General features: G+C 42.7%; 1 protein-coding gene across 1 annotated transcript in view; it reads right to left on the bottom strand.

The window, feature by feature from the left end:
- Positions 1 to 25,155, bottom strand: part of LOC148019809 (chromophore lyase CRL, chloroplastic-like) — a 33,105-nt gene extending 7,950 nt beyond the window's left edge. Inside the window, exons 1-4 of the mRNA XM_087699985.1 lie at positions 24,760 to 25,155; positions 862 to 911; positions 637 to 697; positions 455 to 490 (exon numbers count right to left, since the gene is read on the bottom strand). Of these exons, the coding sequence (XP_087556111.1) occupies positions 455 to 490; positions 637 to 697; positions 862 to 911; positions 24,760 to 25,008 (396 nt within the window). The 5' untranslated portion in view covers positions 25,009 to 25,155. The remainder of the gene's footprint in view (positions 1 to 454; positions 491 to 636; positions 698 to 861; positions 912 to 24,759) is intronic.
- Positions 25,156 to 25,801: the final 646 nt, after the last annotated feature.

The following is a 25,801-nucleotide window of genomic DNA, read 5'->3' as shown; positions in this document are numbered from 1 at the left end:
TAGAAAAATTTGTGTTTCTCCTTGCAGAAGCTGCTCAAACATGTGTACCATGCACCTACTAATTGACCTGTCTGTAAGCAATAGAGACTCAGCATGTGAAGTTAATACAAGACAGTTACAGGTAGGTTAAATAGTATCAAGCTACATTTGCGGCCAGGAATCCTGATTGAATTTGCAGGAAAAGTTCATGTTTCTTCTTCCACATATTGCATACAGTTTCTCATATAACAGTATAATAAAAGCAGCTCATGAACCTCCAGCCAACAGCACAAAAAATCTCTGTTACCCCTATGATATTTTTTCTGAGTGCATATTTTATGTATGATTCCAGTTTTATGTCATGAAAACATATCATCTGCAATGACAAACTCCTTTATCTATTTTCATGAGACACTTTTTGTCTGCAGTGAACATTATTGTTCCAATGCAAAAGGAATTAAAAGAGAGAATCTACCTGCCGGTAAGGCTTCTCTGGAGTTCTGCAAAATGCCTATAACCATGCAAGCAAGTAAAGGCTTTGTTACTGCCACAAAAAAGCATAGAATGCCAATGTAAGACTGTTTCTCAGCAAAACATTTAAGAATTGTTTCTCAAGAAAACATTGGAGTGCACTAGTTGTAGATTCCATCCCAGTACCTGTTCAAAGTACAGAACTCTGGATCCATCTGCAAGAACGGTTGCAGGGCATGTAAGCACCCTGGATACACTCAGGCATAGTCAAAAGTCTGAATTTAACCAATGTATAGATGTCACAAATCAAAGTGGCCTAACATATCATGAGCCACAAGTCTAGAAATCAGACCTTGATACAACATGAAAAACTGCTCAAGAAAATCTTTGTAATGTCATCAAAAGTTGTACCTGATATTGAAATAGTTCATTGGATCACGGGCAGCTTGTTCTGTTGAGAACTACAATTGAAAACAGTAAACACAATACTCAGGCCAATAAAAACTGAGGTACTCTTCAAAAATTGCAGAAATTTTATAAATGCATCACCATCACATTGGTTCTACTATAGCGACTGCATCAGCTTGAATGTTTCCAATTGCACAAATGAGAAGAGATTCACTACAATTGTAGGGTTCGAGTGCTCAGTGGCCAAAATATAGGTCTAACATGATAAGATGTTGCAACACTTTTTGCATTGATAGGAGGATTTCACGGTTGAGAGTCATTTTTCATGATTCTTAAAGACATCAAGAACATTTTAAGAAACAATATCATTTTCCAAATAAGAACACACACACACACAAACGAAAAAAAAGATCTATTAACGTCCTTTGGAGGCCAAAATTGACCTATAGGACAAGTCAGATAATTCAGTACATTGCACTTTGGGTATTAGTGCCATGAAGGCGCATAAAATGAAAGAACGAAAATAAAGATAATTAGATGGGATAAACTCTGAGCTCTTATGACTCATAAGAGCTTTAATTACAACATGAAGTTCCATTACAAATATAAAGGGCAACTAAATTTGACTAGAAGGTATATCAACTTCTGGGGAAGTGGGGTACGTAACTCCCTGATGACTGCTTTTACTCCTCCATACACTACCCACTTAAAATTTATTCGTGCTACTGACTTTGGCTAATTTTATTCATGCCATTTTTGAGCTGAAGTGGGGTCAACTTGTCTGTTATCCACACTTTTATCCCTTGTAGGGACTTTAGTCTACTTCATCACTGCTCTCTTCTCTGTCATATCCATCTAACTGATATTTGCTTGTGTGCCTTTTCAGATAATGCTGATGGACTCTCTCAAATCTACGAAAGGAACAACCTTGCTAAATTGTGTTCATAGAACTTCTATTTCCAAAATGAAATCTTGTTCAAGTTCTCGAGCAAGATTCTCCCTATCCCGTCTCGGGGGCAGACCACCAATCCTTCTCTCTCCCTTATTACTTTCAATCCTTTCATTCTTTTTGATTACTAATATAACCTCTTTACAAAAATCGAGATGAATTCACTTTTTGTATCTAGTTGGCCAATTATGCTTGTAATGACTCTCCTATGGGCTCTTGCTTTACTTTTTTTTTGTCCCTTCTTCATTCTTTGCAATTGTTCCTGCAATTCTTTGATGTGCTCCTCCTCTTAATCATTTCTTGTTTCATTGCTGCCAACTCTCCTATCCTACGACAAGTAGAACTTCCATGGCCAAGGCTTTGCTACTGGTAGGGGGACCAAAGGTGTGTAGATGTAGAGGCTGCCTGCTGCGGCAAAGGTCTTCTTTTTCTCCATTTGTACTGTTGATACCCAAAGGGGAAACTGTTTAGGGGCAGGGGCAGGGGCAGGGGCAGGGGCAGGGGCAAGGGTAGGGGCAGGATAGAGTAGAGGGCAAGGGCGAGGCGGGACAAGACCTCAAAGATCCTCAAAGAGGTGGCTGCTCCATGGATGGATTTCATTTGTGACCACTGACACCCTAGTTGTGTCTCCTTTGTGATCCCCTTCCTCTATTATTGTACCGATGTGTTTTTTGTAGCCTTTTGGCTCCATGTATCATTTTCTACCTGTCTTTGAGTCTGCTTGGTTGGCCACAAGGCCCTTTGTAAATATTTCAATTTATTAATTCAAACTTCACCCAGTAGGATTTTTAGATTATGCATGAGAGGCCAATAGGGACCTCAAGGCTCGTAATGTGCACCACAATTGTCTACTATCCTCAACAAATCAACAATTGCCTCACCATCAGCCCAAGAAGAAGGATAAAGTGAAGACTCTCACACTACTATGGGGCAATGATGAAGGACAATCCAGGCTAGAAATTGGAACAAGATGGAGAAGTCTGAAACATCAGTATGCCATTTGTGCACATTCGTTGGAGAAATCCAAATTCGATGGTAGCTTGCCTTTGATTCAAGCTTGCTAAATGGTCACATCTAATTCTTCTACTCATAAACAAGATGGTAATGGATACCAATGTTCTTGGTTATCTCATGAGAGACTAGGTTTTGTAATAGTCTATAGAGCACAACACACTTGAATGTTAGGTACACGATGTGCACCGCTCTTTTGCATGTTTTGCATGCAATAACTCTTGAAGAAGCTGGCAAAGATACAAGAGCTCCAAGGTAGTGTCTATTAAGCCACCTAGAAATTGCTACTAATTAAATATTCTTATGGGTTTTTTTAATCACTTAAAACAATCTCAAAAAGAAATAGTTCATTAAATACAACACTCCAAAACTTTGGTAGGACAACTAACTCAAACTAGCTCATCGTGGCCAAATAAAGGAAACGAATCCTTGATGGTCAAGTTGATGAGTGCTAGATAGTCCACACATATGTGCCAAGTACATGTTGTCATCCTTTCTTTATGAGTAGTAGGTATTATAAGAGGAAGAGTTCACCCCACATACCCATGGCTAACAACTCCTAGTATTGTATCTCAAGATCCTTTTCCCTCATCCCAAGAAGGCGGCTTGCATTGGCTCCAATGGGAACTACTTCTATAATGGCAAGGCAATGCACAAGTCCATAAAGTTGCACTAGCATGATCAGGTTCTTCAACAAGGAACTATGTCTAGTCCATCAATCACTTTCTTGGTGGATGAAGATTCTTCTGAAAATCTCATTTCAGTTAGTTTGTTAATGAACAACTCAAGTTCACTACAACTCTCTGAAAGAAACCCATTGTTTGGATTGGGCCTTTAAACCAAAGTAGAAGAGGTGGAGATTGAGCTAAAATTGCATTAGCTTCTTTAAAACAGCCCCAAAACATGCTTGATTAATGACTTCTACCAAATTTTATTCAAAGAAACACGATCCTAGTGAGTTTCTCTATCCTACATGCAAATCCTAATTTGGGAGGCACCAAACTTTCTATAATTAGACATGCTACCTCCATTCAGCCCAATCTCGTTTTTGCAATATGCAAGTGTTGAAGCTTCATTGTCCACAACCCATTCGTGGAGGATATCTAAGTCGGAGCTGTCCGACATCATCATCTACTATCTAGCACATGTTTACTAGCCTTCTCTCACAATTTGCCACCCCCATTTGCTATCACCTACTATCTAACAGCCCCAGGAGGTGGTGTTTGCTGTTGGTGGCCCATCTCCTGCTACATTCACTGCCTGAGTCACCTACAGCTGGCAACCTGCATATTGGCTGTGTTTTCACTCGTGAGTTGCCGCCTTGACTAGATCAATCGTTGCCTTGCTTCAAACACTCGCAAAATATGCATTTTGCTGATTGAACACTCCGCCGAGCTGCCACATCATCATTCAAATTTGTGTTTGAATTTTTCTCTCTCCTCACTACCCATTCGACACTAATCCAGCTTCATTTCGCTGTGTTTGTTGCTGTCAGACACTTTTGAAGGCTGCCTCGCTACATTTCAGGATCCCTCAAAGCACGACTATCTCTACCTCGGTCTTGAGACACGAGTTTGAGATTCGGTATTCATCATTGCATAGTGTGCTTGCTGCATTGAGCATTGTATTCTATTCAAATTCACTCATTTCATCTATACTATATTATTATTTTGGTTGTAGCTTTTGGAAGTCCCGAACCACCACAAGGCTCCTTGAGCCTACAAGAGGCCCCAAACCACATTTAAAATTCAAAATCTTCTCTCTCTTGCACTTTCTGACAAAGAGCCGTCCTTTTTTTAGTCTCTCTCTCTCTCTCTCTCTCTCTCTCTCTCTCTCTCTCTCTCACAAAAAGAAGAGCACACACACTCTCTAGAAACCACCAATGACAAGGTGGAGCCTCTCTCCCTCTCTCAGCTGAACCTCTCTCTCCATGGAGGCGTAGGTGACTAGGTGTAGGTGGGGAGGTCCTTGTTCCCCCTCCCCTCTCTCTCTCTCTCTCTCTCTCTCTCTCTCTCTCTCTCTCTCTCTCTCTGTGTGCGTATGAATCGGACAATCCAAGATAAGGTCCGTACGATGCTGTCTCATGCTGCATTACCCCATGGTTTTTGGGCAGAGGCTGTTATGACAGCCGTTCACTTGATTAATTGGTCACCAAACAGGTCTTTGGGAGGGGGGGAGTTCCCCAAGAAGCGTGGTCGGGCAAGCCACCCGTCATTTACTAATTTGAAAGTGTTTGGCTGCGAGGCTTTTGTGCACATTCGTAAAGAAAAACGCAACAAACTTGAGCCAAAGTCCTGTAAATGCATTTTCCTAGGATATGGTGACGAGGGTGAAATGGGGTATAAATTGTGGGATCCTGAGAAAAGGAAAATAGTACGCAGCAATGACGTTATCTTCCGGGAAGATCGCATGCACAAACAGCCCGAAAAGATTGAGGAGATCCGTAGGGTTGTATTCCGGGAAGAAATACCTATTGGACAGCAAAATGTGCCCGCTGTACAGCAGCAAATACCTGTTGTAAATGAACCTGTAAATGCAGGAAATGATGCTGGAAATGATCAGCCAGCTATTGCCCATGAAAATGAGCCATTACATGTGCAGGAACAGCCAGGACAGCAAGCTGTAAATGCTGATTTGCAGGCTGAAATGCCAGGACAACATGCTGAAAATGGAAATTTGCAGGAACAGCCAGCAAACAATGACCATTGGGTTAGGAGATCGTCTAGGGCTACTAGACAATATGACAGATTTGTTCCTGGTGCAATTAATGTGGCTGAGTATGTCATGTTGACAAACTGTGGTGAACCGTCTTGCTTCAAGGAAGCAATGGACAGACAGGACAGCAAAATATGGTATAAAGCCATGCTGTCAGAGATGGAATCTCTTGAAAAAAATGGCACTTGGGACTTGGTGCAGTTGCCTAAAGGGCAGAAAACCCTTCCATGCAAATGGTTTTACAAAATGAAAGTCACTTCTGGTTCCTCACCAAAGTACAAAGCGAGATTGGTTGCAAAGGGGTACAAGCAGGAGCATGGAATTGACTTTGATGAGATTTTCTCTCCTGTAGTCAAGATGACTACATTGAGAACCATTTTGGGCTTGGTTGCAGTTGAGGATATGGAGCTCATACAGATGGATATAAAGACTGCATTTTTACATGGTGATCTGCATGAAGACATATATATGCAGCAGCTTGAAGGGTTTGTTGAACAAGGGAGAGAACAAATGGTATGTAAACTCAAAAGGAGTTTGTATGGGCTGAAACAAGCACCAAGAGAATGGTATCATAAGTTTGATACATTCATGCAATCCCAAGGCTTTCATAGAAGTCAAGTGGATCATTGCTTGTATACCAAGAAGGCAGCAGATGGCAGCCTAATTATCTTGGTTTTGAATGTTGATGACATGCTGATTACTGGCAGGGATACTCATGCCTTAAATTCATTGAAGCAAGGTCTTCATGGCAGCTTTGACATGAAGGATCTGGGTGATGCAAATCACATTCTTGGCATGCGAATACTCAGAGATAGATCTAAAGGTTTACTCTATCTATCTCAGCAGGAGTATATCTCCAAAGTTTTGCAGCGTTTCAATATGGAGGGGGGGAAAACAATTGGAGTTCCATTGCCTCCATATGTGAAACTTAGTGCAGAGGACAGCCCTACATCTGATGATGAGAAGGCTGAAATGGCCAAGATACCATATGCTTCAGCTGTTGGCAGTTTGATGTATGCTATGGTTGCTACACGTCCTGACATTGCTTTTGCAGTGGGAGTGGTTAGTAGATACATGGCAACCCCTGGCAAGAAGCATTGGGATGCAGTGAAAGGTATTATTGTCAGAAGTGGTGCAGCAATGGAAGCGTGAAGAATATGCTGAAATAAATGCTGAAACACAAGACAGAAGAAAGAAAGAATGAATGAACACAGTAGACAGATGAGAACTCAGATGTATGCTCGGGAAATGGAATCCATATCGAACACGAGACAGCAGCATACAACGGTGAGTCACTGGCTGCGTGGGCTCCTCAGCAACGGCTCCTCTCTCCCAGAAGGATCTCCACTGATGGCTGAAGTACCACAGACTGTGGAGGAGGAGCCCTATAAATAGCCACAAAAGTGGGGAGCATAAAATGCAAGTCGGCCAGCATTTAATGCTGGTCGGCCAGCAATAAATGCTAAAAATACATCATAAATGGCCACAAAAATGCGCCATAAAATACTGCATAAAATGCTACATAAAATGCCCAGCCTCTGCACACAGACTCACACCATGAGCTGACTAATATCTGCTAACACCCTCTCTCAGATCATGTGTGATCTGATACAATAAAATAGTACAATGATGGAGAGTCATAAACTACACAACAAAGAAACACCAGAAGGACCATGGATGTCCAAGCGGTGAGTGGCCAGCCCACCACCAAGAAGCCTCGGAGAGTATCTGATGTCGATGTCGATCGTACCAACAACACCTGAAAATAGAGAAGAATCATAGCAGCTCTCTGTGTAATGTCACCTATGTCACTCAGGACATACAAAGCCAATCTGCCAAACATGTCTCTGAACATGTGACCATGGATTCCCCGCCTTTGGCCAAACCACCAAAGTGTCCCCTCATGTGAGCTCCAGACGAAAGCCTCTCGCTCTCTGTCAAGAAGAACAGCTCATCATGAACCCAGAAATCAACACCAGTCTCTAGGATTTCACTGCCAGATACCGTCGATGCGTCAGGGACATCCCTCTCTGGATCCTGTGCATCTATATCAAAATATAGATGAGGCACTGCAGCCCCACCAACACCCGCTCACACTCCCTCTCTGGCACAAGAGAGTCGTGAGGGATGACCGCATCACCACCACTAGAAAGCAGCCGAGGAAGGGGCCACCAAGCCCTTCCCGCGATCCGAAGAAGAGGATCCCTTCCGCGCCTTGGACTTCTCCTTGGTCGGAGGATCGGAGTCGGAGTCTGATGAAGGAGAGGACTCATCGGTAGAGTCAGCATCCCGCTTCGTCTTCTACTCCTTCTTCCTGGAAGCCGCTAACTTCTTGCAGTCCTTCCGCAAATGTCCCTTCTTGCCACAGTGGTAACACTGGGCCTTCGACTTCTTCTTCCCGTCACCCCTCTCTGAAGCTACATAAGCCTCACCTCCATAATGTGCCGGAAGCCGCCCCTGTAATTTCAAGGATGCCTCATGCTCAAGAAGCATCGAGGTCATATGTGTAAAACTGACAGGAGACGATGATGTCTGCGCCCGTAAAGCATTGGCCACTCCATCAAACTCCGGGGGGAGCTTGTAGGAAGTACACGGAGGAGCCATCTGGAGAGGATAAGAAGAGAAGTAGAAGAAAAGAAGGTCGTTGGGAGAGTGAGCACAGCCAAAACGCAACCAAAAACACCAAAAATAGTGAGTTCACATACAATATAACCCAAAGGCTGACCAAAATAAGCCAAAAGCTGCTGCACAAAGTGAAAAAATCAGGTTAAAACTGCCAAAAACAGAAAAAACGGCCTGAATAATCAGAAAAACAGGCAAAAATAATGCTGTAAACAGCAAAACGCAGGCTGCAAACTGAAGAAACAGGGGCTAAAGACTGTTGCCAGCAGTTTGATGAAGGAAACACAAGCAGCAAAGAGTGGAACAGCAGTAAACGCAAATCTGTCCAGAAAAACGCAAAACGCAAATGCTGAAACACTGTCGCCAGCAGCAAATCAGAAGTCGCCAGCAGGAAGGACAGCTGGCTGATCAGCAAGAAGGGTGTAAATCCTGAAATCAGCAAGAAAACACAGCACAAATAGGTTGCAGCCTGAAATCTGATACCATGTCAGAAGTGGTGCAGCAATGGAAGCGTGAAGAATATGCTGAAATAAATGCTGAAACACAAGACAGAAGAAAGAATGAATGAATGAACACAGTAGACAGATGAGAACTCAGATGTATGCTCGGGAAATGGAATCCATATCGAACACGAGACAGCAGCATACAACGGTGAGTCACTGGCTGCGTGGGCTCCTCAGCACCGGCTCCTCTCTCCCAGAAGGATCTCCACTGATGGCTGAAGTACCACAGACTGTGGAGGAGGAGCCCTATAAATAGCCACAAAAGTGGGGAGCATAAAATGCAAGTCGGCCAGCATTTAATGCTGGTCGGCCAGCAATAAATGCTAAAAATACATCATAAATGGCCACAAAAATGCGCCATAAAATACTGCATAAAATGCCCAGCCTCTGCACACAGACTCACACCATGAGCTGACTAATATCTGCTAACAATTATGAGATACCTCAAAGGCACAAAGGAATTGTGCATCTGCTTTGGAAAGCAGAAAGCATCTGTTGTTGGCTTTACGGATGCAGACTATGCTGGTCATGCGGACTGCAGGAAGTCCACTTATGGATTTGTCTACTACAGAGGCAGAGTATGTAGCTGCCACTGAGACATGCAAGGAGGCTTTATGGCTTTCACGTCTGGTGGGAGAGCTTGGAATCACGGAGCTACATGTTTTCCATTGTGATAGTCAGAGTGCTATCATGCTAGCACAGAATCCTGTCTTTCATGCAAAGACAAAGCAGAAACAGGTGAAGTATCACTTCATTAGAGATGTACTTGACAGCAAGAGCATTGAGCTTGTCAAAGTGCATACAGATGATAATCCTACAGACCTTCTCACGAAGGGTCTTCCAACAGAGCGGTTTGCTCATTGCCGACAGATGATGGGAGTTGGATAGATATATTTATTTCAACTTTGTACATACTTAGACTTAGCTGATTCTTTTTCTCCTCTTAAGGCACATTGCCTTTAGATGGGAGGTTGTTGGGAATAAAGGCCATCGTGCCTTTAAATGTGCACGAGTGTGAACACACCCTTAGGCACATTGTACTTTCATACATATATCTATCTAAAACCTAAAGTGGTACACTCGTCATTGTACCCAAAAATGTGTTCACTCTATACTCTGCTCTCTCGCACTCTCCTTGTCACTCTCACTGCGCGTAATGACTGTCTGTCTCAATCTCCGTGCCTAATCGATTCCTTCACGGCCGAAGTGGGGGATCGATTCAGGATGTGGACTGTCGTAGCCACTGCCTCGGCCCACAGAAACTAAGGTGTCTGTCGGTGCTCCATCATGGTGCATGCCATCTCAATCACACTTCCGTTCCAAGATGCCATTTTCTTGAGAGATGTTGGTATTAGCAAACTCTTGGTGAATGCCTCTATTTGCACAAAACCGAGTAAACTCATTAGAAACAAATTCACTACCCTTGTCCGATCGCAAGGTCTTCAATCTTTGGCCCAATCAATTCTCCTCGAAGAGAAGCCAATCCTTGAAGTGGGAGAAAGCCTCCAACTTCAGTGCCAAGAAATAGGCCCACGTCATCCTGCTGTAGTTATCTACGATCAACATGAGTATGAGCTCCCCTTCAAGGACTCATTCCTCATCGGGCCACAAAGATCTGTAGATACAGGCTCCATAGGTGAAGTAGACCGCCTCGAAGCTTTGTTGGGAATCGCATCCCTATGCTGCTTCCCACAAATGCAGGAGACACATGGCTGCTGGCTCACCACTATGTCTGGAAAACCTCGAACAAGCGATCCTCGCAACGCCTTCCAAAGATATTCATAGTTCAGGTGGCCAAACCGAGCATGCCATAGCTCAGACTGTGTCTGAGAGGTAAGAGCTGAAAAAGATGTCAATTTGTAGATGCCATTCTCCTCATACCCTAAAGAGAGAACCTTCCTCAATCCACGATCAAGGACTTGAACAACATCACTGTCAAACTCTACCAAGAGACCAAGAGAACAAATCTTATGGACCAAAAGCAAATGATACCCTAAACCTAGCACATGAAACACCTCAGAAGTGTGAGTACCACCATGTCCATCTGGAATCAGCTGCATCTCACCTCGTGCAGCAATAGACACAGAAAAGTTGTCTCTTATGAGAATCTACCCACGCGAGGGTCGCAAATGGGCAACACCAACTGTCAAAGGAGTCATGTGCAGTGAGGCACCACTATCCACGATCCACTTTCGAGCCTGGGGAGCCGTCATCGCAGCATCATAAGTCTTCAGTGTAGAGTCCTCAATGACCACTAAGTGTAGAAAAGCGACTGATGAGGGTGCAGCCACCGCTCCAGAATCCTTCTCGAGGCAGTCCTTCTTCCAATGGCCAGTCTTACCACAAATATGACATGTCGATTCTTTCTCTTTGTCCTTCTTGGGTCTGTTGTCCTCCTCCTTCTTTTGCTCATTCCCCTTCTTCTGAGAGGCTTGACCAATCAATGCCTCCACTTTGGAAGCATTCTGTCCCTTTAACTGTTCCTCTTGTTCTAAGACCACAGGAACTAACTCTTCCCAACGAAGAGTCGACTCCACCCTGAAGCAATAAGAGCGGAATAAAAGGCACCAAATCGTGGCGGCAACTGGGACAGTAAGGTGATCGCCATATCTTCGGAGGAAATTGGCTTCCCCGCATTTTGAACCTACATTTGAAGCTGTCAAAGCTTGTTGATATGTTCCCAAAGCAAAGAAAACTTATTTATGGACAGGATCTCCATCTGCACCTCCAAAGAAACCCTCTTCATAAGGGTCATCCAGTTATACATCTGGTCAAAAGCTCTAGCCATATCTCCTGAGCCACCGTCAAGTGCTCTATATGGGCTATCACGGCTGTTGTACAAGATAGAAAAAGAAAAGAACAAATCCTGATATTCAAATTGTCCCAATGAGACTCAGCCTTGGTCAACTCCGCACGAGTATTTGAAGAGAGTTTGGACTCTTCTCTCACCAAGGGCCGGTCAATCTCCGTCACAAGCTCCGCCAAATCATAAGACTCCAATATGGCCAACATCATCACACACCAAATGCGGTAATTGTCACCATCGAGCTTTTGATCTAATGGAAGAGCCAGTAAGCCGGGCACCTTTCGGTCCATGATCGCCTGGACTTCCACATCAGACTCTGTAAACATCTTCACCTGCAATGCCTACATAAACGCAAAAGAAACCCCCTCTGATTGTGAGAATGCAACCTACTAGGGCTCTTTTCTCCGCTTTTCGAACTTTCTTCAGTCACCAAAGGCGATGAAAATGTAAAATCTGCACTTGAAGGCCAAAAACGCAACATTCTTCCTTCTCTAACAGCAAAAAAACAGCAGTAGCTTCAACAAATCTTCTCTTTTCTCGCACGCCCACACTCGCCTCAGCCTCGTTCTGATGCACAGCCCACCTGCTCGCACTTGAACCCTGAAAACGTAGTCTTGTGTCGTGCTGAAAACTCCTCTTCAGATAGGTCCACCCTAGGTTAGTCCTTCAATACTCTAATATCATGTCAAAGTGAAGTAATGCAAAAGTGAATGACCGTGACAAAGAGTGAATAGAGAGAGAAGAGAGAGCGAAAGAGACAGTGAAACGCAGAAAATCTGCAGTGAAGAATGTTGTATAAGGATGCAAAATTATACATGGGTGCAGAGAAAATATCTACGTATGTCTCCACCTCGAGGACCTCTATCTGCGTCAGCCTCGAGTGCAATCTCCATCACCAGCAGGCTGAAATCTGTCAGATACAAATGTAGAACAATGTGCTGGAGAGTTGCTATATATAGCAGAAAAGAAATGCCAAATAATGACCAAGTCGGCTACATTAAATGCAGCCGACTAGTGCAAAACTCTCCGACTGCAAACTGCCACATGGCATCTAACCTAGCAACGATGACGTGGCTGCTAACATGCACTTGCGTGTTTGCTACTCTGACCTCAACCTGCTCCGCACACTGTAACACTCTTGAATGGCTGCCTGGCTGGAAAATACATATGTACACAGCTAACTGAGGAAAATGCCCGTCCAGGGGATGACAATCTCTAAAATCTACTTGCCATATAAACAATGATCACAAGAGTCAAAACATGAGGAGTCAAGAGGCAACAAATATTGCAAACGAGTAACAACTTTCATTCCTTTAAGGAACATATGCCCAAGACAATGATGCCAAAGTGATACATGAGGAAGCTCAATCACAGCCAATACATGATCAATAGACCTAGATACAAGCAAGGTATATAGTATGCCAACCTTGGCACCTCTAGTAAAAATAAGATTGCCATGTGTAATCTACCATGCAGAATCACCAAAAGAGACATGATACCTGTCATCATCCAACTATCTAGCTGAGATGAGGCTTTTACTCAGCTAAGGCTTTTAGTCAAAGCCGAGACATAATGTACATCATGAAGCATAAATGGAGCACCAATACCAAACTATAGTCTCACATCACCTATGCCAACAATGTCACATACATAATCATCACCAATCTAACTAAACCTATAACAATGCAATAGAAATAAAACCAATGACAATGTGCGGTGACAATGTCACATACATGATCATCACCCAGTCTGACTGAACCTATAATAATGCAATAGGAATAAAACTAATGACGATGTGCGGTAACATGGAAGAAAGACCCCGAATCAAAAAGCCAACACTAAGAGTAACCACACTGAACATCAAGCAGTTGAGTAACATCAAATGAAGAAGCAACAAGTATGTAATCATTTGAGTTGTACTCCAAGGCATTTATCTCTTCTATCTTACATTGGACTTAGGAACAATGGTGAGATCATCAAAAAACTTAGCATTATTCTATGCTTCCCATCTGTCTTTTTCACACCTATCATTATGCATCTTATGGCACTATCGCCTTAGGTGACCCCGTTGCCCACAATAATCACAAGTAAGAGAGGACTAAGGAGTACGGAACATACTACACAATTGCCCACGAGACTTAGACTTGCACCTGTTGGGCTGTGAGTCTACCACAATATATTATTCCCTTTCCCATCATATCGGTCTCTAATTGTAAGAGCATAAGAAGTACGGCTACATCAATGTTCTTCCTATTCACTTCCTACGAGACATACTGCACAATTGCCCACGAGACTTGGACTTGCACCTGTTGGGTTGTGAGTCTCTACCGCAATTATTATTCCTTTTTCCATCATATCGGTCTCTAATTGTAAGAGCATAAAAAGTACGACTACATCAATGTTCTTCCTATTTACTTCCTTTGTAAGGAAAGCTCCCTCTTAATCGAAACATTCAAACCCACCTTCAAGAGAATTAGCATTCATAGCAATACAGAATGTATCCCAACACTCAAGTAGTGTGGCAAGGAAGAATAAAGACCTTATGTTATCCTCAAACTTAATGCCCTGCGAAATAAACTGACTAATAATGGAGTGGAACTTATTCAAAGGAGTGGATATAGGAGTGCCCTCCTTCATGTGAAGGTCCATAAGCTTCTTTACCTAATACGACTAAGATACAAGACACTGCTTGTCATAAAGATCACATATCTTTTGCCATAAATCATATGCACCACCTTCTATCTCAATAACTTGCATAACTTATCCAAATCAGCCCATGCCTCTATATCAAACTCCTTGAACTTTATACATTTGCATTTCAACAGTCGAATTTGCTTCTTTTACACCAAAACCTGCCAAATTTGAGTCTTCCAATGATTGAAGTTGGTGCCATCCAACTAGCCTATGTTAAAGATGGCACTATCCCCAATTAGCAGATGCCATAATAACTACAAAGCAAAGAGTTAATGGGCTGCTGTAATAATAGCAAAACAGCTCCCAAAATCAGCCCAAAACTGACTACAAGAGGCAGGGTATAATGCAAGATATAGTTTCCACAAAATAGATACCGTAGAGTCTGTAACAAGTGTCTACTCTTAAAGAATTGCTCAAAACATGAATGTTCACAAAGCTGCAATAAATGAATGTACAACTGTAGGCAAATGAGCAAAAGACAAAGCTTCCACTGCCAAGAATATATGGGTAACAACCGGGATATACAATGTGACTAGTAGTGCAAAATAGAGCATAAACCACCAGGGTACCAAATAATGTCAGCAACCCAAAAAATGTCAAAGACACAAATCCCATCCCAAACAAGAGTATAGCATGTACATAAGCCAACTATGCATACAAGATCTCCCAAAAGCAACAAAGACCTGCCAATCTACAACTAGCTCACTACATATGGACAATGAAGCTCAAAATACATAACCAAGAATGCATCTAAGCTAACAAACACATCCGACAAGGAAATACTAGGTGTATAAACCAAAGCTAAATCAGTCCACAATCATCAATGTATACATGAGTAATATATATCATAACCAAGTGAGCACATGTACATAAGCAAGTGCAAGTCTCCCATTGACTCAAAAGTCCATGCTTTGCAATAAAATATCAAAGTGCTTCCACAAAAGCGGATAGAACCAAGCAAAGCTCAATACCTAAATCTCATAACATTCGGGTGCCCAATGACATGAAGCAATACATCCAGGAGCATTGTACCCGCAATAAGCCTTAAAACCCATAACCAATAAACTTCAATGCAAGTAGCCTCCCTAAGTGCAACCAACCTCGAAGCCGCTAACTCCTTACAATCTTTACACAAATGTCCCTTCTTCTCCTTCTTCCTGGAGGCCACTAACTCCTTACAATCCTTGCACAAATGTCCCTTCTTACCACAATGATAACAATGGGCCTTTGACTTCTTCCAATCACCCCCTCTCTAAAGCTGCAAATGCCTCATTGGAGCCACCATACTAAGCTGGGAGCCTTCCTTGTAGCCGCAAAGACGCCTCATGCTCAAGCAACACGAAGGACATATGGGTAGAGCTCACTAGCATTGATGATATCTAGGCCCGCAAAGCATTGGTGACTCCATCGAACTTCGAAGGGAGCTTATAGAGCACAATCCCTACAAGATGGGTCTTTGGTAGCACAATCTGCATGTACCAAAGCTGATCGTGTACTTGTGTAACACAAAGTAAGAATGACTAGATAGTATTCTTCGGCTTAAACTTCATTTGCCAGAGCTGTCCATAGAGGGCAACTATGCGCATGGTTGAGGGAGCCTAATACAACAACTAAAGCTTCTCCCATGCTGCTAAAGCTATCATGCAAGAGGTAACCACCGGCACAACCTCTTTAGAGATACATCGGAAAAGAGAAGAACATGCACAAGTATCATCAAATGATTGACCTGGTCCCAATCATCTAGAAGAGGAGTGGGAGGCTACCATGTAGCATAATTGCTTCTGCACAAACCATACTTTCATCATAGCACTCCATGTTAAGTAATCAAGGCTGCAAAATTTGTCAACAGCTGAATAGCAAGGAGGAGCTATCTAAAGAGGATAGAAATAGAAGATAAGGAAGAGAGTGAGAGTATAGCCAAACACAACACAGATGCACTATCAAGAGTTCATACACAATGGCAATAGAAGTTGATCACAAGACGTCTGCAAAATCCAAGGGAATCAAACTTGCTACAGCCAACGAGCACTGACAAAGGCTGGAAACATTGTCAGTTAGCCTGCAAGAAGATGAAATGCCGAAAATGCAAATTCATATGACAAAAACGCAGGCAGCAAGAGCATTAGATGCAGCCTGTGGCAGTAAAATATTATAGAAAATCAAATCGCAGACTGCAGCATGAAAGCGCAAAAGGTTGAAGGCTGAAAAACAGCAAAAAATTACCCAAAAGTTGGTCGCCTAGGCTGCAGTAGACAGAAGAAGGCTGATCAGCACCAGAAAACTGCGAGGGCAGACTATCCACAACAGAAAACAGCACCCAAATCCCAAACACAGACGTCGAATACCATGTGGGAAGTGGGTGCAGCAATGGAACCATAGAACACTGCTATAATAGATTGCACAACATGAGAAAAGAGAAAACACAAGAACACTGCAAAAGGAGAACTCAAAGACACGTTCAAGAAATGGAATCCATACACCAAACACAAGACAGTCACATACAATAGTGAGTCACTAGCTTGATGGGCACTAGCACCCTTTTCCTCTCTCCAACAAGACTTGCATTGGAATCTACGAGTGATGAATGGATACTTTGGAGTAGGGAACCTAAATATATAGCACAAAAATCTGCCATAAAAATGATCAGGTCAGCCAGCATCTGGGACCACAATAGATGCAATCAGCCAGCAAATAATGGCCCAAATCACCATAACAATGACAATATAAAATACCTAAGATAAACAGTAATACTCAGCCCACTACTACACATGCCCAACATCACTCATGGGTTGACTAGACTGCTAACCAGGGGGTGTTAGAGATATGGTCATCCCAAAGGCCAGCACAAATATGTACATGGCAGTTTAGAGCAGTTGCACTTTGTTCCACAGATCAGGTCGGGCACCACTTTATGCAGTCACCAATTGATGGGCAGGCCCTTAGAGACTCTATTAGACCAGAAATCATTGATACACGAGGTAGCATTAGCATCATTAACCAAGATGTGCCGACTTGTGCACTTCAATTCAATTGTCACCGATGGATTTAAGCCTTAAGGTCCCACCACAAGGTGTACTAAAAGACTAGCCATTGAAAATTGCCGGAGTACAATTCTCAATTAACTTTGTTGTTATGAAAGGCATTGACTATGACTTGCTGCTTGGACATCCTTGGATACGTAATACATGACTCGTTGAGAACTTGGCAACAGTCTAGTCTTCCTCTGGAACAAGAAGGACAAGCCAAACATGTTGGACAATCAATGCCACAAGGTATGTAGTTGTTCGCTACATATCTTGCATTATTTTATTCTATTTAGTGCAATTTGCCATATGTTGCAGCAATCAATCAGATTTAGCTAGCCAACGTGGTCATTTTCTTGCATTATTTCCTACCTATTTCGACAGCCCTACCCATTTGTCACAGAACCACTTCACTTTTCTTGCAAGTGTGACAAAGCTCCAGCTAGTGATATGTCATGAGGATGTGAAATTTTGATGCTTTGCTTAACATTTGATTAAGTGTTAATCAAATGTGCAAATGTGAAATGCACATGTGATATGCAAATTAGTTATTTCACAATGGCGGGCCAAGGACCCTGAGAAATTAGTGGGTGTCAAAGGCAAAAGTTGTAATAAGTTGTATCTAACAAGTATTAGGTGGTATCCAGTGTTAGATTTGGGCCTAGACCAAATTATTGGCCATTGACATCAATGGTGACATTAGAGACTATGCATTAATTAATTAATTAGTGCCGATCTAAGGGCTAATAACTGCTCAAGGATAGTTGGGAGACAAATTGGCTAGGCCAAAATTAATTAATATTTTGAAAACTAATTTAATAAGCTGGATAATGTTGAAAAATGAGATTAGAAAGCAACCACTTGGCAAAACTTGCCCATGCAAGTAGGAAAAAACGTTTCTGGGGGCTGGTGGAAGTCTACTCTAGCCTTGTGCCAACTGAGAGAGAGAGAGAGAGAGAGAGAGAGAGAGAGAGAGCTACCATTGCCACTACAACAATTGACACACCATTTCTAGCCAGCAAGAGACCCTCCAAGAGCTAGTGACATACCTAGAAGAGACTATTGCAATAGGTGACAACAGTTTCAGGGTTGGTTCAGCCAAGCAACATCATATTCGGGGTATTCCATCGGTGGAGACAACTGTATAGATAGGGCAGCACCTGATTTCTTTCATTTTCTCGCAATGGAAGTCTGAATTTCCTCTCTCCTCAACATTCTCTCTTATCCTCAAGCCATTTCTCAAGTTATCTTAGCAAAATCTAGTCATTTCAGGATGCGTGCTCAAAATTGAGGGCCTAGGACTTGAATTGCAACAATTGACATTGAAGAATTTTAGGAAGATTCAAGAGGCCAACCAGCCAATATCAAATTTGGGGCTAAATTTGTCTCACAAGGAGCAAGATGAAACCCTATCCCCAAGCAAACCAAGGGAAATTTTGGTTTGAAGGCTTGTTAGTCATTTATTAAAGCAAAGGGCACTTGGATTAGTGGAGGAGATTAGCAAATCTCAATTGTACTCCATCCATTTGCAATTGAAGATTAAAAAATACTAAAAGGGGCGCCAATTTTGGGGCCAATTGGATGTCCATTGTCCAAGATTTAAGTGGTAAAGTGTGTGTTTTAGTTTATGTGATTTATTTACTTGCTGTAATTATTGTCAAGTTAGGTTATTACCATCCCCTTCGAGGAGGAAGGCTAGTTTTATGATACTTTGACAGCCCATTGTATATATATGCCTTCAATATTCAGCATTCATACTCTGCAGTCTTCAGCATTCTACTATCTTTCAAGAGGCTGGGCACCTTGATATTTTAGGCATTTTATTTAGCCTTTTCTTTATGTGTTTTATGGCATTTTATACTAGCTGACCAGCATTTAATACTCGCCAACCAGCCAACATTTATGGCTGGTAATTGGCCTATTTATTGTAAGTCTCTCCTCCTCCTCGGTCATTCATCATCTAACAGGTTCTTGTGGAGAAAGGAGCTGGTGCCAATGCATTCACAGTTAGTGACTCACATTGGCTTTGTACTACCCATGTCTTGGGACATGGATTCCATTTCCCAAGCATTCTGAGTTCTCTTCTCGTGCAGTGTTCTTCTATTCTCTCTTTCCTTTCTCTTCTATCTTGTGTTCAGCAGTCTATTTCAGCATACGTATATGCTTCCATTGCCACATCCACTTCTGTCATGATATCAGATTGCAGGATCTAGTTTCCCGCTGCTGGTTTTTCTATTAATTACAAGTCAGATTCACCTCTTCTGATCAAGAGACCTGCTGCTGCTTGATTCCAACCTGTCTATCATCCACTGCAGCCTGCATTTTGTGCCCAGCACCTTGCATTTTCAGACTAAGACAGCTGTCAGCCCTGTAATCGTCAGTGTGCTGCATTAGTTGCTCTCACAGCCTGCATTTTTGGTTTTCTGATCCTAATCCTGGCTGAACAACTGTTTCTACAGCCTGTTTTCACTGTTTCTAGCAGTTTTTGACTGAGTTTTCATCATTTTGCAGCAGTTGCCCTTCTATCCTGATCAAATTTTATGTCACACTGCATGTGAACTCTCATTTTGTAAAGTCTTTGCTGTTGGTTTGGCTGTATTCTCTCTCTGTATACCTTCTATTCTCTATCTTCTCTTCCTATCCTCTCTCAATAGCTCCTCCATGCACTTCTACTGATGATAAGTTACATGGACTTGACTATCTAATGTGGAGTGCTATCATGAAGGCCTAGTTTGTGCAAAAGCAGATCTGGTACATTGTTTGTGGAGCTATTCCACATCCTTAGAGTCCTTTTCACACTTCCAGAAGACTTTGATAAGGACAACCGTGAGGAAGTTCTGCTTACATGGGATATGGATGATACACCTGCCTATTCTCCTCTTCTTCAATGTATTTCTAAAGTTCTACAGGTGGTTACCTCTTGTAGGAAATCTCGTAAGTATGGTCGAAGCTTCAAATGTTGTAGGAGACACCTTCCACCATGCATGCAATGACACTTTATAGATAGCTTCAGCAAATGAAGTTCAAGCCTAAGGACACTATTCAGTCATTTTTGCTCTGTGTTACACATGTACATGACCAGCTTCGACACATGTAGTCTGCCCTTCCCGAGGCACATCTCGTGGGAACAGTACTCTACAAGCTCCCCTTGGAGTTTAATGAAGTCACAAATGCTTTGAGGGTGTAGATATCATCTACACCTATGAGCTTCATGCATATGTCCTTGATGTTGCTTGAGCATGAGGCATCTTTGTGTCTACAATGCCGGCTTCCATCTCATTATGCAGGATCAAGTGAGGCTTTTGCAGCTTCGGAGAGGGGTGACAAGAAAAAGAAGTCGAAGGCCCACTATTATCACTATGGTAAAAAGGGACATTTGCAAAAGGACTATAAAGCATTAGTGGCTTTCAAGAAGAAGGAGAAGACAAAGCATGATGTGGACTCCTTTGTCAAGTCATCCTCCTCCTCAGACTCCGACTCAAATCCTCTGGCAATCACGAAGGCCAAGGCACGGAAGGGATCCTCATCTTCCGATCAAGGGAAGAGCTTGATAGCCCCTTCCTCTGCTACTTTCTAGTACAGGTGATGTGATCATCCCTCAGGACTCTCTAGTGCCAAAGAGAAGGGGTGAGAGGGTGGTGAGGTTGGGTTGGCGAGCCTCATCTATACACGTACACAAGTGCACATGTTCCAAAGAGAAATGTCCCTGACACATCGACCGAAGTTTGGAAGGTTCAAATCTTGGAGCTAGGATTGACATCCAAGTTCGTGATGAGCTGGTTCTTTGACAGAGACCGGGATTGGCTCCTAGACTAAGCTCACATGAGAGGACACTTTGGTAGTCTGGCCAAAGGCGGGGAATCCATCGTTACATATGTCCAAAGGCATTGTTGATAGAATGGTCTTGTATAGTACTATGAGACATTATTGACAGATATTGAGAGTTACTATGATTCTTCTCTATTTTTAGGAGCTAGTACAATCAACATCAACATCAAATTCTCTTTGAGGTATCTTGGTGGTGGGTTGGCCACTCACTACTTGGCTATCCATGGTTCCTTTCTGATGTTTCTTGTTGTATGGACTTTGATAGGTTATCATCGTTGTGACATTGTATTGTATCATATCACCCATGATCTGAGAGAGGGTGTTAGCAGATATGTCAGTTCATGGTGGCTAAGTCTGTGCATGTGATTCAAGAGGCTAGGCACCTTGATATTTTAGGCATTTTATTTAGCCTTTTCTTTATGTGTTTTATGGAAATTTATGCCACTTCCCAACATTAAATGTTGGCCGACCAACCCACATTTATGGCTGATGTATGGCCTATTTATTGTCAGTCTCTCCTCCTCAGTCTTTCATCATTTAACAGGTTTTTGTGGAGAGAGGAGTTGGTACCAGTGCCTTCATAGCCAATGACTCACATTGGTTTTGTGTTGTCTCATGTCTTGGTATATGGATTCCATTTCCCTGGCATTCTAAGTTCTCTTCTTTTGCAGTTTTCTTTTGTTCTCTCTTTCCTTTCTCTTCTGTCTTGTGTTCAACAGTTTATTTCAGCATACATATGCGCTTCCATTGCTACATCCACTTCTCAATCCGGACAACTATTAGGTGAGTTTTCCTATCCTCAAAGCCATGCTACAACCATTTTACGTGACGACCAGAGTTGCATAATCATTACTTAGAACCTAGTGTTTCACACACTTGACCAAGCATATCAAGATCTAGTATCATTACATCAAGGAGAAAATACTAAATGGTACAATCACAATAGAGTATTGCAATAATAAAGACAAATCAGTAAACCTTTTCACCAAGGCTCGTCCTTAAGCCATATCACATATGCATTCCGGATCCCTTAGTCTCATGACCCATCCAAGATCTAAGAGGGGGTGTTAGAGGATCGACTCTTGTTCACGTCAATTATGCATAGTCAAACAGCATTTCATGCACAATCGATTAGCAAGCACCAAATCCTCTAAATATAAGTTAAAGTTCGATCACTTTACCTAAGAAATTTGGGTAGTTGGATAGTTCAAGACAAGGCGGACAGGCTCTATGTTGCATTTCATGACATTACTTTATTGTTTTGGTCATTATTTCCAGCAAGCGCGCCGATATTCACATTCCAACTAACTGCTGATATTCTATGTTTATTGCTTGCTCACCTAGGGTTAGTAAATTCAAACAGTCTATGAGAGATTCAATCAATCAGTGTGAGGTTTTTGAGTGAGATACACACACACACTCTCTTGTACATATTCTACTCTCATTGTTTAGTATTTATCTTCACACCTCTCTCTCTCTCTCTCTCTCTCTCTCTCTCTCTCTCTCTCTCTCTCTCTCTCTCGCGCGCGCACAATGAGCAATGAGTAATTGCATTGTACCAAATGACTAGAAAAGTACAAAAGTCACAAGTAAAAGAGTACAAAAGTCACGGCAAAGGAGTAGCAAAAATTGCCATATGCCAAGGAACCAAGTCCTTCCTTGAAAGAAGATCAGTGTGCTAAATAACATCCAATTGCCAATGTTGGAGACCCTTCAGTCTAGCAAGATGTTCTGAACACCAGAAACGGAATAAAAAACAAAAGCATTTCATGTGACCCAATTGTGCCAGCAACCCTAAAATCAGATAAAAGAAGACAAAACCTTCTCATGTGGTTGTGGCCAAGTGGTGTATTTGTGCCTCAGAAAGACCCAATCAGAACACACACACACACACACACTCTCTCTCTCTCTCTCTCTCTCTCTCTCTCTCTCTCTCTCTCTCTCAATCCATTTCTAATCAACCAGTGATCCACTTCCACATCGCAACACTTAACAACATGCCTCAAATGAGCAATCTCCACCATGAAAAGTTCATTGCCTTTCATACTAAGGAGACAATCCATACACAATAGATTGAGACATAGCAAAAAATGCTTATTGTGTCTTTACAGAGACCTTGGAGCAATTCCTAGCCATTAAAATTGCCTTAAATAAGCAATCTCCACCATGAGACCTCCAATGAGCAATCAAAACCCTTGCAAGAAGATAGAGAATCCAAAAACTCATGGGATGACCAAGGGGTTTATGCTAACAAGAGTGTCAAACAAGGTACCTAGGATTAGGGTTGTCATAAAGGAAGTGAAACAATCCTCCAAGCAAGTACCAAAGGTGGCCTTCTAAAGCTGAGAAGAAGAGGGATGGGAGGCAGGGGAATCACAAATAATCTCCTTGATGCTTGTGGCGGAACCCTATATCCATGGACTCATATGAGGGAGAAGGAATGTGCAACCCCTAAAGAGCCACACGTGGGTGGCAACCTCTGTCTCTCAATGGAGTAGACTATGGAGCTGAAGATGGTAGCGAACAGCCATTGCCTCTCAATAGAGTGGACTATGAGGCCAAGAGTCATGGAAGCCACTGAACCCGAAAGTAGGTGGGGGGAAACTCCGTAGCACATTGCGGCACTTTCTAGGAGGGCTAATGGCCTTATGAGGTCTAAGGGACCTCTTGATGTGTGAAAGGACTTAGCGTCTGTTGTAGGTATCTTATTGTCTTGAGCATATAACTCTAATGGCTGATGCAAATAATCTCTATCGTATAAATGCATCAACTTATGATCCAAATCCTTTGAGTCGCTTCTATAATAAAGGTTTTAGGAACAGTTGCCATGTGTAATCTTGTGTCTCCTAACTCTATACTCATCAACTTGAAGCATAATCTTTGCAAACTTGGATGAACCATTGACCGAATGGCAGTTCTTGCTTTTGGCTGCAAATATCCTTGGTTCTATAGGATTCCCACATCCGGGCTTGTATCCCATGATCCATATCTGCATATATATTGTAAGTGAAGGGATGCACATAAGCAACTCCAGAATCCAAATATCAAAAGTTAAATTGGCCATCTCTTCAAAATGTGGTGCTATGATCCATGTTCACCTACTGGAACTGAAGGTGGATAAGCGAATCCACAAGCAGGTAAAATAACCATCCCTTCAGAATGTGGTGCTCCTTATGAGTTGTTAATTATGAGAGGGAATGGCTGCCAACTTACTGCCATGAACCATGCATGGGTGTGATTGATTTCAATTCCAATTGCAACACTTGAATATAGCAATGAAAGATCCTCCTACAGACATCGAGTCCAGTATATCCACAGAAACACCCCAAGCCAACCGTCGGATATGTCCCATACACAATGTTCTGTATAGAGCATGAAGATGCTTCAAAAACTGGAGTTGACATCATGAGCATGATCTAGTCGCCATCATGTGAAGATTCAGACAGCAAAAACACGTCTTTTCTGTCACATAAACATTAAAAGGAATGCAGAATCTGCTAATTATTAGATTCAGGCAGTAAAAACACATCCTTTCTGTCACATAAACGTTGAAAGGAATGCAGGATCCGCTGATTATTAGATTCAGGCAGCAAAAACACATCCTTTCTATCGCACAAACATTAAAAAGGGAATGCCGAATCCACAAATTATCTTCATGCATCAAAATAGGGCACATCCTTTCACTCGCGTAAATAATGTGCAGAATCCATGTATTTTCAAGAAATTGATCCATTTCCCCCCTTCGCATACCTTCTCCCCACTGAGGGCCTGAGCGACAGTTTTGGCGTGGTCCCATCTGGTGGTGGTCTTCGTGAGCTTGCGAAGAAGGAAAGCTCCACCTGCGATGCACAGCGCCTTAAGAAAGAAGCTTCGGAAGACGCGCCCGCCGTTGTGGCTGCCTGAGGGCTTATCTGCTCCTGCTCCCGCTCCTCCTCCTCCTGCTGCTGCTGCACCTCCTGCATCAAATTTGTCTGCGTCGAAGCTTCCAGCCCTGGCCATGGTTCCTGCGCATCTATCTAATCAGCGCCACCTGCCTCTCACCACAGAGAGAGATCGAGGGAGACGGAGACAGACAGACAGACAGAGAAACAGAGACAGACGCGGAGAGCTCAGTTCACATTGCCTGGATAACACTTACTATCATCCCATGTGGCACCTTACCCAACTTTTTTCCCATCGTTGTTACACACATGCAATAGGTGGGCCCCCGGGCCCTTAGCCCCCCCCTTTCCTGGCTCCTTTCTCCTGCCTTGGCACTCTCACATGGAGATCTGTCCCCCCAAGTGATTCAATCAACGATGAGATCGACATCGAAGCGACACATGTGTCATCCACGTATAGGGCGGTAATCCTTGCATGATGTCACATCATTATAGTGTCACATAGTTGCAAAAAGGTTGAAATCACTTTCTAGGATTAAAAAGGGCTATAAATCTTTGTAAGAAACCATAGCTCAATAGATAGGCACTTCTTGTGCCAACATGGAGGTCGTGAATTCAAGTCGCAAGGGCTCCCTTAGGGTTATTGGCAAGTTGTGCGCCACAAGTCAATGCTTTTGCATGGGTTACAAGATGTCTTCAGGTGTGCTCGTGGGTTTCGACCATTGCATTACAAGTCAGCACTTTTGCATGGGTTACGCGATGTCTTGAGATGCACCCATGGGTTTCAACCATTGATCCCATCGACTTGGGTGGGGGGGGGGGGGGGGGGGGACAAAAGTACATGTGAGATAGTGATGAGTCAATAACTAGGGGTTGGATCTATCCCCACACCACTTTTATCTTAGCAAGTT

The sequence above is a fragment of the Lygodium microphyllum genome, chromosome 19 (genome assembly GCF_053477565.2).
Source record: "Lygodium microphyllum isolate KBCC chromosome 19, Lygodium_microphyllum_v1.1.10, whole genome shotgun sequence".
NCBI classification, from domain to species: domain Eukaryota; kingdom Viridiplantae; phylum Streptophyta; class Polypodiopsida; order Schizaeales; family Lygodiaceae; genus Lygodium; species Lygodium microphyllum.
The sequence above is the reverse complement of the archived record's forward strand: the minus strand, read 5'-3'. Positions and strand labels throughout refer to the sequence as shown.